The 16,160-nt window shown below is 36.1% G+C and overlaps 1 protein-coding gene across 3 annotated transcripts in view; it reads left to right on the top strand.

Moving 5' to 3' along the window:
• The window catches only part of EPS15 (epidermal growth factor receptor pathway substrate 15), a 160,066-nt gene that overhangs the window by 80,957 nt on the left and 62,949 nt on the right, over nt 1-16,160 (top strand). For all 3 annotated transcript variants that reach the window (XM_007978767.3, XM_007978770.3, XM_007978769.3), the window contains 2 exons: nt 761-917; nt 4,971-5,056. In XM_007978767.3, the coding sequence (XP_007976958.1) occupies nt 761-917; nt 4,971-5,056 (243 nt within the window). The remainder of the gene's footprint in view (nt 1-760; nt 918-4,970; nt 5,057-16,160) is intronic.

Below are 16,160 nucleotides of genomic sequence, written 5' to 3' on the forward strand. Positions count from 1 at the left end.
AAATTTAGCCAAGGTTACAAGAAGAAATAAGTAGAAAAGCTGGAATTTAAGATCTATGTGACACATAGTCTTTTTAAGTATGTAGTCTTTTCATCAGACCCTACTGGCCTTCAATGAGTTAAACAGATCAGGATTTCAGAAAGCTGAACTTCTTTTTTTTACTTACAGAAAAAGAAAATAGAGTAAAACGTTTGCTGTTTCTCTTCAAGTGATTGTGTAAAGCTTTCCAGATTGCTGCCTTTTCCTCACATGTGATTTCCATTTGCAGCTGTTCATTCTGCTTTGGCTTGGTGATCCTTGTATCCTCCTACTCCAAGAGTTGCAGGAGGCATAGCAACATGAAAATTGTGCTTGTTTTAGAATCCTTCTAATGCCACCAGTGAATCAAATTTGTTGAGACTTAGGTTTTATCTTTAATATCTTTTAATGTTAAAAATGTGTTGGGAGTAAGGAATGTTAGAATTCTTTGGCCCACCACAACTTTTACTGTATAGTGGTTCTGAAAATTGGTAAGAAAACACAAAAGTGTAAACCCAGATTAGAGGCTCTTGCTCAGCACCAGGGTGAACATTCTCTTTTTACCATCTTAGCTGATCTACCTCTTCGAACAGTTGAGTGAGTTTTTAATAACTCACAAGTTGGTGTGACTGTCTTTTTAAATTCACCACATTATTTTTAAAAAGCTGCATAGCGGTACTTTCTCTCTGGACTTTTTGCAGTTGTGGCACTTATATACCATTTATTTTGTTTATTTGTGCAGGTCATTATGCGACACAAAGGACTGTGGGAAGCTTTCAAAGGATCAGTTTGCCTTGGCTTTTCACTTAATCAGTCAGAAGTTAATCAAGGGCATTGATCCTCCTCACGTTCTTACTCCTGAAATGATTCCACCATCAGACAGGGCCAGTTTACAAAAGGTAAGAAAGCTTAAAAGAAAACCTGAATGCATTAATTTCAAAGGAACAAATACTATGTCAAATTACAGATTCAATTTGGATGGAATAGAAGAGAAAATGTATCTGGCTAAGAGCAGAACAGTATACTGTTTGTGGTTTAGTTTGTGCCTATAAATATGTTGGAGTGCCTTGTATAACATCCTTGGCCAGTAGCTTGCTTACGCCATTCATTAAACATGACAACTATATTTCCAATCTTAAAATTGGAAAAATGTGGACTTATTTTTCCTTTACTGGATTTGTGAATTAAGTTTTATGAATAGATTATAAAAGGAAAGCTATAAAAATTAAATTATTGTGTTTTACTTGATGATTCACTCTTACATAAAATGATACAGATTTGAAAACAGAATCTTGCATATGATGGTTGCTTGGTGTCAATTTTACATCAAAAAAGCCTCCAAGGAAAACATTATGTTGAGGATATATCTGTGTGGTTTTTGCCATAGATGACCTTTTATTCCTGAGTGTACTGCTGAATTTCATATTTGAACAGCTAGAAGTGGGTTTTACCTAGTTTTGGTTTCTGGACAGCAGTGAGAATTTTCAAAACTTCATTGTTTTAGTCATGCCTTGATTTTTCTCTCATGTAGAAACCCTTCCTAGTATGATGCATTTACAATATCTTGGCCTTTAGTAGACCTTTGAAAGGACTTGCATGCCATAGTGGCTATTTGCCTTTAAAAATAAATACTTTGTATTTTTAAATTTCTAAGTAACCATGGCTATGGCGATTTTTCAGGGTTGTTACACAGTAATAAGAGTTGTCAAATGTGTGGTATGAGGAGAGCTCTTTAAAATATCATAGAATATTTTGGGTTTTGGATTAATTTTGTCACATGGTTCTTAAAAATCCCATTTTAAAAAGCTTAACAAAAATCAAATTGGGACTGAGCACAGTGGCTGACACTTGTAATTCCAATATTTTGAGTCCGAGGTGGGAGGATCACTTGAGGCCAGGAGTTCCAGAACAGCATGGGCAACATAGCAAGACCCTGTTTCTACAAAAACAAAAAAATTAGCCAAGTGCATTGGCACGTAGTTCTAGCTACTTGGGAGGCTGAGGCAGGAGGATCACTTGAACCCAGGGTCTTGCAACAGAGCAAGACCCTATCTCTTAAAAAAAGAAAGAAAGAAAATTGGATTTTTTTAAGTAAACTAAATGGAATTTATAACTCAGGTATGGAGAGTTACTTACAGTAGTTTTTGTCCTTATTTGTAATAAAATAAATATCTGCTTTGTGAATTATTGGGGGGGCATTTTGTGAATTTTTTGATTCCTTATGGACATGGGTCCCTTAAGTTGTGGAAAAGTGATGCCACCCAGAAAGATAAAGGTTACTGAATTTGCATTTTTGCTCTTTGCTGTATAACTGTACCTCAGTTATGGAATACTGTGTTGTTTCATGCTTTCTTTCACCTATGCAGACTGTTTTTTTATTTCGCCTTCTTCATTTTATAACCTATTCAGTTGCCTACCAACACAAATTACAGATACGACAGAAATTTCTGGAGCAAATTAAGTTTGTTCATTGAAGTCTCTATGTTAGTAGATGCTTGAAGTTGCATGAGGTATACAGTTGTCTAAAGTTCATTCACTAGATCATAGATACATTTGTCTATTTATGTCAGACACCAGCATTATTCATGGAAATGGGAATTTATCACTGCTGTCTTATCTATTAACCCAAAATTTTAACTTTAAAAATGAAAACTTGCATTGTTTTATCTTTCAAATAACCTCTTTTCTCTTTAATCTGTTTTTTTTAGTACTGCATTTTTTGCAGCTTTGACTAATCCTTTTTTGAATGTTGCTTTCCTTTCTGTGTTTTTTCTAGTTTGGACTATTTTTTCCATTCTGCAGCACTCTGCTTTTCGCCTTTCTTGTACTGTCAGTTTCTTAACTCTACTCTCTCTCAAGGTTAGAGCTTTATTTTATGCCTTTTTTAGCTTTGTAGTTTTTGGTTTACAAGATACATTTTGAAATGAGAGGTTTTTTATTCAGCAAAAAGGAGAAAATTCCTAAACAGCATGCTTTTGTCACATGTCACTTGGTCCTTGTGTGCATTTTAGCGTACCTTCCCTAGGCTCTCTGATCCACTTAACATCACCAAAGTGGAATTTTTGTGTAATATACAAGATAGGGTGAGAGAAAACATTTTGAAAGAAGGGGACATGCTATATATTTTTCCTCATATACCCTTCAAATGCTACATAAAATATTAGCTAAACTTTTTTCAGTATCTGGGGTGTCACTTTCTAGCTTGTTTGAGGTTAAACTAATTTGTCTCACTCTGTCTTCTTATTTGATGATAATTTTACGGGGAAGACTATAAAATGTGAGTCACCTTTTTTTGAGTTAAAGTGACAGAGGAGGTGTGGTAGTCACAAGTTCCTTGGTACATTTGCACCTCTGGTAGCAAATTTTTCATAGCATTTAAGTGAAGTAAGTTACTCTTGCTGATAAAAGTGAGACCAAATGCTAATGTTTCATTTTGTTTAGCTGTCTGGCCAGGCCTAGCTCATAGGTCAGGTTTAGACAGAGTTAAAATACTAGTGAATAGTTGTCGCATTCAGAAATCCACTTTAAAATACCTAATTTAATTTAACATTGATACGTTTTTGTATATCAGTGGAACACAGAAAATAAGAGATGTATTTCATACAAAGCTATAATTAATATAAAATTGAGATTAGTATTAAACCTTCTCAGATGAATTTTAGTACTGATAGTCAAAACAGCTTAGTACTAAAAGTGCAGTGTAGCATAAAGAAATATAAAAGGAATTACTTGCTAAATTTTATTGATGTACCTGTTTTATCAAATTTACTTTTAGAGTAATAATTTTATTTACCTAAATGATCTTGATATGCAAGTGCCACTGGGGGCATTGCATGAAATAGCACTTTAATCAGAAGACTCTTGATTAAACTGCGTACTGGCTGGGTTCAACTTTGAGCAAGTCATTTAATCTGTTTCCTCAGTTCTAAAATAGGGTTAATAATATCTGCCCTACCTACTGCCCACTTTACAGATTAGTGTTGAGAATTAACTAGTGGAATTTAAAGTGCTTAGTGAATTGTAAATGAGTATATAAATGTGAGGAGATGAGATATTGTGTTCTTTTAGGTTTCTTCTGTTGTGCAAGTTGTTGACGTAAATTAACTATACAACAACATAAGTATTAACACTAAGTCTTATGTTCTGTTATATTATATAAAGTCAGCAGTATATCTTAGTTTTTACATGTTTAGGCCTCAGTTTTAACATTTCCGGATGGTAATTATCCTGTTATTTGTTAATCTGGTTGTAGCATTGGGTGTAGATGAAATGTCTGAGGAAGCATTTATCTTTTCGCTCTGACTTCAGCCAGCTCTCTGGGGCATCAACAATAGTTTACAAAGGACATAGAGCCAAGGTAGAAACAACTCAATGGGAGGCCACATATTTTAAGAACATATTCTATTGAAGAGTTAATTATAACAATAGCTTACATTTATAAAAGGTCACAGTTTGTAGAATGATGATTTACTTTAAATAAAATAGACACAGTATGTAAAAAAAGTGTAAATTCCTTGAATTAAATAAAATCAACCACTACTATAGTTCTGAGATTCAACAAATACGAATACAAATAAATCACCATCAATTTTTCTAAGAATTTATACTTCGGTGGAGGAATTAGTTTATGAATCTGGCATCTCTTTTACTACAAGGTTCTGAACAGGCTAGGATCAAGTGACAAAGACATTCAGATTGGAGGTGGGGATGGGGTACATAGTATAGAATAACAGTTTTCAGAGAATTTAAGGGAAATGTAAATGTCTTACTATATAATTAAGTATAAAATTATATATAATTGCACTGGATATGATTTTTTTTAGCGGAAAGTGTCAGTAATAGAGTAAAATATGCAATACCTTGTATCTGGGTAGAGCTTTAATATTTTTAGTGTCTTGTTATATATTGCATAATTTTATAGTAATGTATAATTGTGAACTTTTTGTTTTTAGAACATCATAGGATCAAGTCCTGTTGCAGATTTCTCTGCTATTAAGGAACTAGATACTCTTAACAATGAAATAGTTGACCTACAGAGGTATGTAAAGCAAAATTACAGCCTACTCGTACACACACACACACACACACACACAGACACACACACATACACAAAGTACATACATGTATATATGTATACAACCTCCTCCCCACACACACCTTTCTGTTTCTAATGTATATTTTGATAAACGCTACCTTATTTGGTTAAGTACCACAGTTCTGTTTGAACGGAGTTAGGGTACTTCATCATATATGAGGCAGCCTTTAATTGCAGGATACACTATATACTTATGTACCACTGAAAAGTCACTGCCAAATAAACAATGACATGCCATTAACTATAAGGTACTGTTTGATTTCATTTAGAGAAAAATGTGAAAAAATGTATATCCTAGAATGACTGAAAAATAGTTTTTCTCTGACCTTAGATATTTGAATAATATATTATAAAAACATTATCATTTAATACATTTAATAGATGGAATGTTAAATTCAGACACCATGCCAAGAGCTTTCATAATTGTTATTTGACCCTCACACAAACCTTGTAATTTGAAATAGGTGGTGGTGTTTCTATTTTACAGGTAAGAAACTTAAGATGCTTAGATTATTTTGCCCAAAATGATACAAGCTTGTCAGCTGTAGAGCTGATACCTGATCCCAGGACTACTTTATTCTAAGTTGAATCTTCTTTCTTATACATAGGTACTATGTAGGACAGACTCAAATACAATTAGATTTGAGTCTGAGTATAGCAGATAGTATTGGTACTTCCTTAATTTCTGTGTTCCCTGGAAACTTTGTAGTAATACTGATTGTAAAAATGACTATAAAATTACTTTTTAAAAATAAGACAATTTTTCTGTCTACAGGGCACTGTATCTAAATATTCACACCAATCTTTTTCTTTTTTTAACCCTCACAACACTTTGAAGCAGATAATGGCTGATATACTTTATTTTATTGACAATATTGAGACATAAGGAGATTAAATGAATTAACTGCCTTATATGGCAAGAATTTGGCAATGATCTTAACCTTATCTGTGAGACTATATTGAGATTTCTGTAGAAAAACTGGTTGTTAGAAATTTTCAGTTGTAAGAAAGAACTAAACCCAAACTAACTTGAGTGAAATTTATTGACATGTGAAACTGAAACCTTTCAAAGGTAGGGTTGGCTTAAAGCATTCCTTGATATTGAGGCTCAGATGATATAATCAGTTCTCTTGCTCTCCATTTCTTGTTTCCATTTCCGCTGGGTTAATTCCATTCTCAGATAGACTTTCTCCCTATTTTGGCAAGAGGGCTATAGTACATCTAGCTACATGTACTTATAATTTCAAGTTTGGTGAAGAGCGCCTCTCTTCTGGCGTTTCCTGGAAAAGACCTGAAATTCAGTCTAATTGGATTGGCTTATTGGCCTTTTCCTATGACTTAAAATTTCTAATACGGAAATCCGACCAGGACAAAAAACCCTTCATGGTGATTGTATAGTTTAATTTGTCCTTACTAATGGGAAAAAAAAAAAACAAATCCAGGGTCACACGTCACGTTAAGAGACAGTACTGGTATCAAAACCAGGTTGTATAAGTTCAGCATTCTTTCTGTTGTACAATTCTGCCTCTCATTAGGATTTTTAAGTTTTTGACTTTGGTTCAAAATAGAAGTAGTAAACACTTAATTACTGAATCTATAATGGTGTTTAGACTTTTCATTTTCATGTGGTCCATAAACATTTTTGCTTCCCTATATATGTTATATACATGTTATAGTAGGTACATTTGAAAATACTTATCTTCCGGGCCTCTTAAGCCTATGAAAATGGATACATACACCAATGTTCTAGGACTTGCTTGATTTGACTTCGAGTGTACTTGTTTAATGTATAAAATATTTCTATAATGAATTTTAATGGGAATTAGAGCATCATAGATAAAATGCTCTTACTGTTGAAAACATTATTTGTTACACTTTGGTCAACTAATCTTTCAATAACTTTTAGTAACTATAATGTTAGTTGTACCAGTGGCAGTCTTATATAGTAAATGACAGCTGGCAACATGAAAATAACGTACCTAATATTTTGTGACTGTCTTATGAAAATCAGAGAATTTCAAAACCTTGTTAGTTTTTAGGGTATAGTCACATTTTATAAATGTGTGATGTATTTATACATGATTTGACATTTGTAAAAATATTTTTGCTAGACTTTTATTTTAGGTGAGCTCTACAGTGTAGGCAACTTACATAATCTGTCAACTCCATTAGTGTCATAGTCAGACTCATCACCATGCTAAAATTATAGTTGTTAAAATATGCTTTTGTAAGTAGTTGTATTAGGTCATTATCACCAAATCTTCAAGGTATTACATTATAAAAACCTTGGTTTTTATTCTTGTGAATGACTGTTTTTTCCGTGCCGAGTTAAAATTCTTCAGCCTTTAATTTTTTTTTTTTTTTTTTTTTTTTTTTTTTGAGACGGAGTCTGGCTCTGTTGCCCAGGCTGGAGTGCAGTGGCCAGATCTCAGCTCACTGCAAGCTCCACCTCCTGGGTTTACGCCATTCTCCTGCCTCAGCCTCCCGAGTAGCTGGGACTACAGGCGCCCGCCATCACGCCCGGCTAGTTTTTTGTATTTTTTTAGTAGAGACGGGGTTTCACCGTGTTCGCCAGGATGCTCTCGATCTCCTGACCTCGTGATCTGCCCGTCTCGGCCTCCCAAAGTGCTGGGATTATAGGCTTGAGCCACCGCGCCCGGCCTAATTTTTTTATTAATATATAATAAGGATGTGATGAGTATGACTACAAAACAAGAAAAAATAATTTAAACAGATTTTGTTTGTGGCTTTTACTAAATTGTTACCTGATAAAATGTTAGCCAGTTCTTTGGTTTTGAGATGAAGATACTTAGTTTTAGTCCAGGGGCTGGGCGTGGTAGCTCATGTCTGTAATCCCAGCAGTTTGCGGGGCCGAGGCAGGTGTATCACTTGAGAGTTCGAGACCAGCCTGCCCAAGATGGTCAAACCCCGTTCTCTACTAAAAATACAAAAATTAGACAGGCGTGATGGTACACATCTGTAATTCCAGCTACTCAGGAGGCTGAGAGAGGAGAATCACTTGAGCCTGGGAGGCAGAGGTTGCAGTGATCCGTTGCACTCCAGCCTGGGCAACACAGTAAGAGTCGTCTCAAAAAAAAAAAAAAAAAATATATATATATATATATATATATATATATATATATATATATATATTTTTAGTCCAGGGATCAAACCTCTAATTAAACAGCATGTATGATGTGAAATTGTAATTACTATATAATGAATATAGTGCTTTACAATACTTTTGTCTTAATGATGGTTATAATACATATTCATTGTAAAATTCGGGAAATGCATAATGAAAAAAGGAATATGTTTCTTAGAATCATATTTTGTTTTAAGCATTGCAAACCAGTGGAAATATTGAAAGCAGTATATAAACTTGAGTTAGTTGGGTAAAGAATGTTCTTTGTTATTGGTCAGAAAATGAGATTTCATTGTCTTTGTTTTCATCTTTAATTCACTAAATTGTTTCTAGTAGAAAATATAAGACATTGGGAGCTTGAGGCGAGATACCTTTTGGTATATTTTACAGATTTTTCTGTGATTTCTTCAACATTTGCTATTAATTAAATGATTTAATTATGCCAATTAGATTAAATTAGTGTGATATTTTTAACTTAAGGAAAAGCAATACAGGTTGTTGTCATATAACACTCATCAAATACCCAAATCTCTTATTTGAGCTCAAGACCTGTATTTTTCATTGCCTACTAGTGTTTTCATCTGAATATCTAGTAGGATATGACTTCTCTAATTGTCCCCTCACCTCTGTTTTGTATCTCCCTTGTCAGTGACATCACCATTCACCTAGTCACTCAAGCTAGAAACCTGAGATTTTTCTTCTTCTCATCTTTAGTCTTCTACGTTTGCAGTGTCTCTTGAATTCGTTCCTGTGTTCCCTTTTGTCTGATCAACCTCTCACTCTTCAAATCTCACCTTAGACATCATTTCCTCTGGGAGATGAAGCCTTCCTTGACTTTACCTCCCAACCTCTCTTCTCTCTTCAAGTCTTATTTAAGAGCCTATTTTATGTAATCTTTATATTTACAACTGTTATAACATTTATCATACTTTGTTATAATTCTGTGTTTTTTAAATCTCCAACTAGATTATGTGCTTCTTAAGCACAGGGGCTGCTTGTATCCCTAGTGTTTAGCTTATAATAGATGAGAAAATAATCTTTTCAATATTGTTAAAATCTGTCTTCTCTGTTCTATGTTTCTTTCTTAGTTTTAGCCTTTATATTTTATCTGGATCATGGCTGTGACCTCCTCATTGGCTCCCTGCTTTGAGCCTTTTCCTCCTTTGGACCATCCTACTTCCAACTGATACATAAAATATAACTCAGATCCCTCAGTGACTTCCCATCTCCAACTGAATCCAATTCACTTCTTTGAACATGGCGTAAAGGCTCTTCCTTCATGGTGTTCACTTGGCATCCTGACCATTCTTCTGTCTTAGCCACCTCTCACAGTGTGCTCCCTTATGGTACTGTAAAGCTATTTGAGAACAGATACAGTGTGTTTGCTCTTTGTACTCTGAGGGCTCAGTACAGTACTCGAATCTACTATTTCAGCTTTATCCCCTTTCTCCAGTTGTGTGATAGATGGGTTTATTACCTCTTACTTCAAGATACCACCACTTTTATTCCTCTGTGCCTCTGATCCTACTATTCCCCTTTGCCTGAAGCACGCCTTTTACCTTATAAAGTTTTTTTCATGTTCAAGACCCGTCTTAAATATTGTCTGTTCTGTCAAGCCTTCCATGAAATCTTCAGATTACTAGTTATTCTTTTCTCTTCTTCCAGAGGCTTTATTCCTTTATTGTAGTATTTTCTACTGTTTATAGTAATTTATATTGCTTTTTTGGTAAATTTTTAATTCCTAAGGGCAAGAGCTATGTCTTGTTCATTTTGGTAGGCCTAGAAATTAACACACACATTACTTGACCCTGTGAAATTAGTATAACCTAGTTGGTTGAATGAATGACTCAAAGTATGTTATAAATATTGGAATATTTCCAAGACTTGCTTTCTGCAAAATTTATGGCAGAATAGAAGCCATGTGTTAAATGTTGAACTAAGGCAAAGACTTTCTGAATAATTGCTTATTTTGAAGACTATAGGAAAGGATTTTAGGCCGGACACAGTGGCTCACACCTGTAATCCCAGCACTTTGGGAGGCTGCAGCGTGTGGATCACCTGAGGCCAGGAGTTTGAGACCAGCCTGGCCAACATGGCAAAACCCCATCTGTACTAAAAATACAAAAATTAGCCGGGCATGGTGGCGCATGCCTATAATCCCAGCTACTCAGGAGGCTGAGACATGAGAATCACTTGAACCTGGGAGGCAGAGGTTGCAGTGAGCCGAGGTCATGCCACTGTGCTTCAGCTTAGGCAACAGAGTGAGACTCGGTCTCAAAAAAAAAAAAAAGAGAAAAAGAAAAGGATTTTATATATAAAAGGTTTTTAAATCCTCACAGGAGCATTAAGGTTAGTGGGCTGATTTTTTTTTTTTTTTTTAAATATTCTGCAGACTTAGTGTTCTTTTTTCCCACTTTAAAAAATTGTGGTAAAATACACATAACATAGTAATTTATCATCTTAACCATTTTTAGATAAACAATTCAGTGGTATGAAATATATTCACATGGCCAGGCGAAGTGGCTCATGCCTGTAATCCCAGCACTTAGGGAGGCCGAGACGGGTGAATCATCTGAGATCAGGAGTTCAAGACCAGCCTGCCCAACATGACGAAACTCTGTCTCTACTAAAAATACAAAAACTAGCTAGGCGTGGTGGCAGGCGCCTGGAATCCCAGTTACTCATGAGGCTGAGACAGGAGAATCGCTTGAACCCTGGAGGTGGAGGTTATGGTGAGCCAAGATTACACCACTACACTCCAGCCTGGGCGACAAGAGCGAGACTGCATCTCAGAAAAAGAAAAAGAAATATATTCACAGTGTTGTGCAACCATCATCACCATTCATTTCCAAGACTCTTTTCATCTTATAAAACTGAAACCCCATACCAATTAAACAATAACTCCCCATACTCTACTCCCTCCCATTTTCTTTGCCGTTCCCTAGAGCAGCCACCATTCTATTTTCTGTCTCTCTGATTTCGAATACTGTAACTATCTCATATAAGCAGAATGATGAGATATTTGTCTTTTTATGACTATCTTATTTCGTATAATGTCCTCAGGGTTTATCTGTGTTGTGGCATATGTCAGAATTTCCTTCCTTTTTCAGGCTGAATAATACTTCCATTGTACTTACATATCACATTTTGTTTACCTGTTCATCTATTGATGGACATTTGGGTTGCTTCCACATTTTAGCTATTATGAATAATGCTGCTATGAACATGAACGTACAAATACCTTTTCAAGACCCTGCTGTAAGTTCTTTGTAGTATATTTGCAAAAGTGGAATTGCTTAATCATATGGTAGTTGCAGACCTGTTTTTGTGTCAAGGATTTCCTTTGAAAATCTGATGAAGACTGTTACACCCTGCCCACAGAAAAAAATAACATGTATATCTGTGATACTATTTTGTATTTATTTCAGGAGTTCCCAGACACTTAAAAACTATCTGTGGACCCATTCTTGAGAGCTGTTGCTATGAAAGTAAAATGCCTCAGTTAGAGAAGTTCTTGGCAGTGGAAAAGATGAAACATACTAAGAGATTGCTTCAGTCACTTGGATAATGTGGTGGTAAATTATGCTGAGGCAGGAGTTAATATTTTGTCATCTACTAGCTTCCATTTCCTTCCTGTCTCTGTCCTTTTAGCAAGACCATCAGGAAGTTAAAACCACATCCTGTCAGGCCTGTTGGTTATCCTGGTCTTGGGCCAGTAAACAGGATAGATAGTTAGAATAATAGTTACCAGGCATTGTACTATGCCTTCTTTATAGAAGTTCACTTGTTGAGCTCTTGTAACATCCCTGAAGGGTAAATAACTTTATTTCAGTTTTTCAGATGAAGAAATGAACAAGTCTTCATTTCCAAGAAGCTTTCTCTGATTATCTGCCTCAATCAGAGAGCACACAGTTTCCTTCTCTCCCAGTAGACTCGCAACTGTGTGATGACACAGGCCAACTCTTACTTCTAATGAGGCAATATAGTATAGTATTTCAGAGCATGGGCTTTTTACCCAGATTTCCAGATTGCCTGACATGACCTGGATATACTTAACTATCTGTACCTCAGTTTTTTTAATCTATAAAATGGAAATATGAATAACCATGTACAATGCTTAACGCAATGCTTGGAACATAATAAGTTCTCAATACATATTAGTATCTATCATCATCATCCCAACACCGAGTTCAGCACTTAGAGTACAGGATTTACTCAGTAGCTGTTCACTAAATATTGGTTGGAGTAGCTGAATGAACTTTCTTTCTCTAGTTGAAGAGTAAATGGAACTATGTAGCCAGGTAGCCAGATTCTGTGTTACTAAATATATAGACCTCTACTTCCATCATATTCAAGAACTGATTTTTTAACATTTCTAAATCCTAGCATATGGTTTGAATTTTTAAAAATTCTGCGTTTTTGTTTTAGTTCAGTTCAAATATCATTAGAAACCATTATGTCTGGAGCATTCATTGCTTATATCATCAAATCTGGAGCTCTTTTACTTATATGGTCCAACTTGATGTGTTTTTGACCCTCTAAAGATCTGTGATACTGACGCTAAAAGGTCTCTTTTGTGACTCTGCCTTAAGAATGGTATTACTGGTTAAATAACTGAAGCTCTAGGTTGTGGTGTGCATTTCTTTGATAGTAAGGAGGCAGCCTAATTCATTTTCACATAAAGTGTATAGATCATCATTAAAACCTCGGTTTTGGGAGACTCTCCTTATTTCAAAACCTCCTTGCTGAAGTCTGAACCTGTGCTGTCCAGTATAGTAGCCACTACCTGTGTGGTGATTGAGCACTTGAAATATGGCTAGTCCAATTTAAGATGTGTTGTTAGTATAAAATATACTGGATTTCAAAGATTTAGAATGGAAAAGAAGAATGTAAAATATCTTAATTTTTTCACCTTTATTACATTTTGAAATATTACATTAAAATACACTTCACTCATGTCTTTTTACTTTTTAATGTGTGCCTGTTAGATCATTTAAAAATTACATAGGCCAGGCATGGTGGCTCACGCCTGTAATCCCAGCACTTTGGGAGGCCAAGGCAAGAGAATTGCTGAGGCCAGGAGTTGAGATCACCCTGGGCAACAAAGCAAGATCCAGTCTCTATTAAATAAATAAATACATACATGCATGCATGCATGCATACATACATACATAATCAATGTATCTTCTGTTGGACCTGTTCTGAGTTAGAATTATTATACATTTCATTTGCTTGTATTGTTTTGTGACTCTGGTAGCTTACTAAGGGACACTTACCTCTTTTAATACAGCAATAATTATTGAGATATGTTATAGTCTGTCTTTGGAAAGCAAAAACATCTACCAAGAAATTTCAGCTCCTGGAGGATTTAAGAGTCACAGTCTCCACCAACATACTGGAGGCCTGATTGCCATCACTCCAGGTGCTTTATTACAGCTTTCGAAAAGCCAGTAAATGTATTTTTATACTAGTAAACAATGTAATGGTAATAATAATATTAGCTGAAATTTATTTAGCACTTACTACATGCCAGGCATTGCCCTGGAGTGTTTCTAGATGTAACATAAATTAATCCTGCCCATTAACTTTATTATCCCTATTTTGTAATTCAGAAAATTAAGGTTTTGTTTTACATATCTTTTCTGTTGGTTTCTTTTAATCTCATTTTGTCCTGCTAGATAAGTAGAATAAATTATTATGGATTTGCAAAATAAATTTGTATTTTTGGCCAGGCGCAGTAGCTCATGCCTGTAATCCCAGCACTTTGGGAGGCCGAGGCAGGAGGATCACCTGAGGGTCAGGAGTTTGAGACCAGCCTGGCCAATAAGGTGAAACCCTGTCTCTACTAAAAATACAAAAATTAGCTGGGCGTGCTGGTGCACACCTGTAATCCCAGCTTCTCTGGAGGCTGAGACAGGAGAATTGCCTGAACCCTGGAGGCAGAGGTTATAGTGAGTCGAGATTGCCCCACTGCATTCTTGCCTGTGCGACAGAGCAAGACTCTGTCTCCAGAGATATGTGTGTGTGTATGTGTGTGTATATATATATTATTTCCCCTTTGAAAAATGAACCATCTAATTTTGGGACCTGCCACTAAGGGGGTGTGCTCTGTCATATAAGCCACACCCCAAAGTTTGTGTTTTTTCTGATTCTAGTTAGGCTGTCTTTTCAATGACTTACACCCATAAATATATTCTCTTATTTTTAAAAATAAAAGCCATTAAAAACAGCCAGTCTCTCAGAACTAAGTAAGAACATTAGTTATTCCCATAGTACCATCATACTTTCACAGTATTTATCTTAAATTTTTGTAATTAATGGCTCTTAGTTTTCCCCAGCAAACTATAAATAGAGGCCCAACTACAATCTTGTTTGGAATGTAGTAGACATTTAATAAATATTTGTTGAAAAAATGAAATAATATCTCATGAAGATGATATAATTAAGGCAAGTTTTATTTATGCATGTGTTTGTGTGTGTATGTGTGTGTGTATGTATATATGTATGTATATATTTTTGAGATAGGGTCAGGCTCTGTTGCCCAGGCTGGAGAGCAGTGGTGTGATCATGGGTCACTTTAGCCTTGACTTCCCAGGCTTAAGCAATCCTCCCACCTTAGCCTTCTAAGTAGCTGGGACTACAGGCATGTGCCACCATGCCCAGCTAATATTTTTAAAAAATTTTTATAGAGACGTGGGTGTCACTGTGTTGCCCAGCATGGTCTCAAACTCTTGGCTCAAGTGGTCCTCCCACTTCAGCCTCCCAAAGTGTTGGGATTACAGTTGTGAACCACTGTGCCTGACAAAGGCAACTTTTAGAGTAATTTAAAACTTATGGTAAGAATAAATGTCTTTGTCCTCGAACTTTAATCTAAGCTTTTATGAACTACGAATTCTTGTTTTTTTGTTTTTTTTTTGAAATGAAGTCTTGCTCTGTCACCCAGGCAGGAGTACAGTGACATGATCTTGGCTCACTACAACCTCCACCTCTCAGGTTCAAGTGATTCTCCTGCCTCAGGCTCTCGAGTAGCTGGGATTAGAGGCATGCACCACCACGCATGGCTAATTTTTGTATTTTTAGTAGAGACAGGATTTCACCGTGTTGGCCAGGCTTGTCTCAAACTTCTGACCTCAAGTGATCTGCCCACCTTGGCCTCCCAAAGTGCTGGGATTAAAAACATGAGCCACCGCACTAGGCCATGAACTGTGAATTCTTAGAATGAAAGGTCGTGTAACTTTCAAATGGTTTAAATTTAAAACGAAGACTTTCTCATCAGCTTTCTATAGTTATTACTGTAATCTAGCTCAAGGCTTCTGACAGTTCCTAAGATACGCAGAGTCAGGGTGTTTTATTGCCTTTCTAGCAATTGTCATCAGCTTTCTGAGCAGTAAGTGCCTCTGCTTCCTCTCTTCCTCCACAAGCCAGACAGGAAAGAAGAGCTGTGTTGCTAAATAATGCCGTTTGGCGTTCAAAGAAGCATGTCTCAGAAACCTCTAAGGGACTCACCATTTCCTGTATATTAAAAGTCTGTCTTGGCTGGGCACGATGGCTCATGCCTGTAATTCCAGCACTTTGGGAGGCTGAGGCGGGTGGATCACCTGAGGTCAGGAGTTCAAGACCAGCCTATCCAGTAAGGTGAAACCCCATCTCTACTAAAAATACAAAAATTAGCCGGGTGTGGTGTCGGATGCCTGTAATCCCAGCTACTCGGAAGACTGAGGCAGGAGAATCACTTGAACCCGGGAGGCAGAGGTTGCAGTGAGCCGAGATCCCGCCACTGCACTCCATCCTGGGCTTCAGAGTGAGACTTTGTCTCAGAATAAAGAAAACAACAACAACAACAACAGTAAAAGCCTGTCTTTACCTAGTACAGAAGTTCTTTATAATCTTATTTTGATTTAC

Source organism: Chlorocebus sabaeus, chromosome 20, assembly GCF_047675955.1.
Source record: "Chlorocebus sabaeus isolate Y175 chromosome 20, mChlSab1.0.hap1, whole genome shotgun sequence".
Classification (NCBI taxonomy): domain Eukaryota; kingdom Metazoa; phylum Chordata; class Mammalia; order Primates; family Cercopithecidae; genus Chlorocebus; species Chlorocebus sabaeus.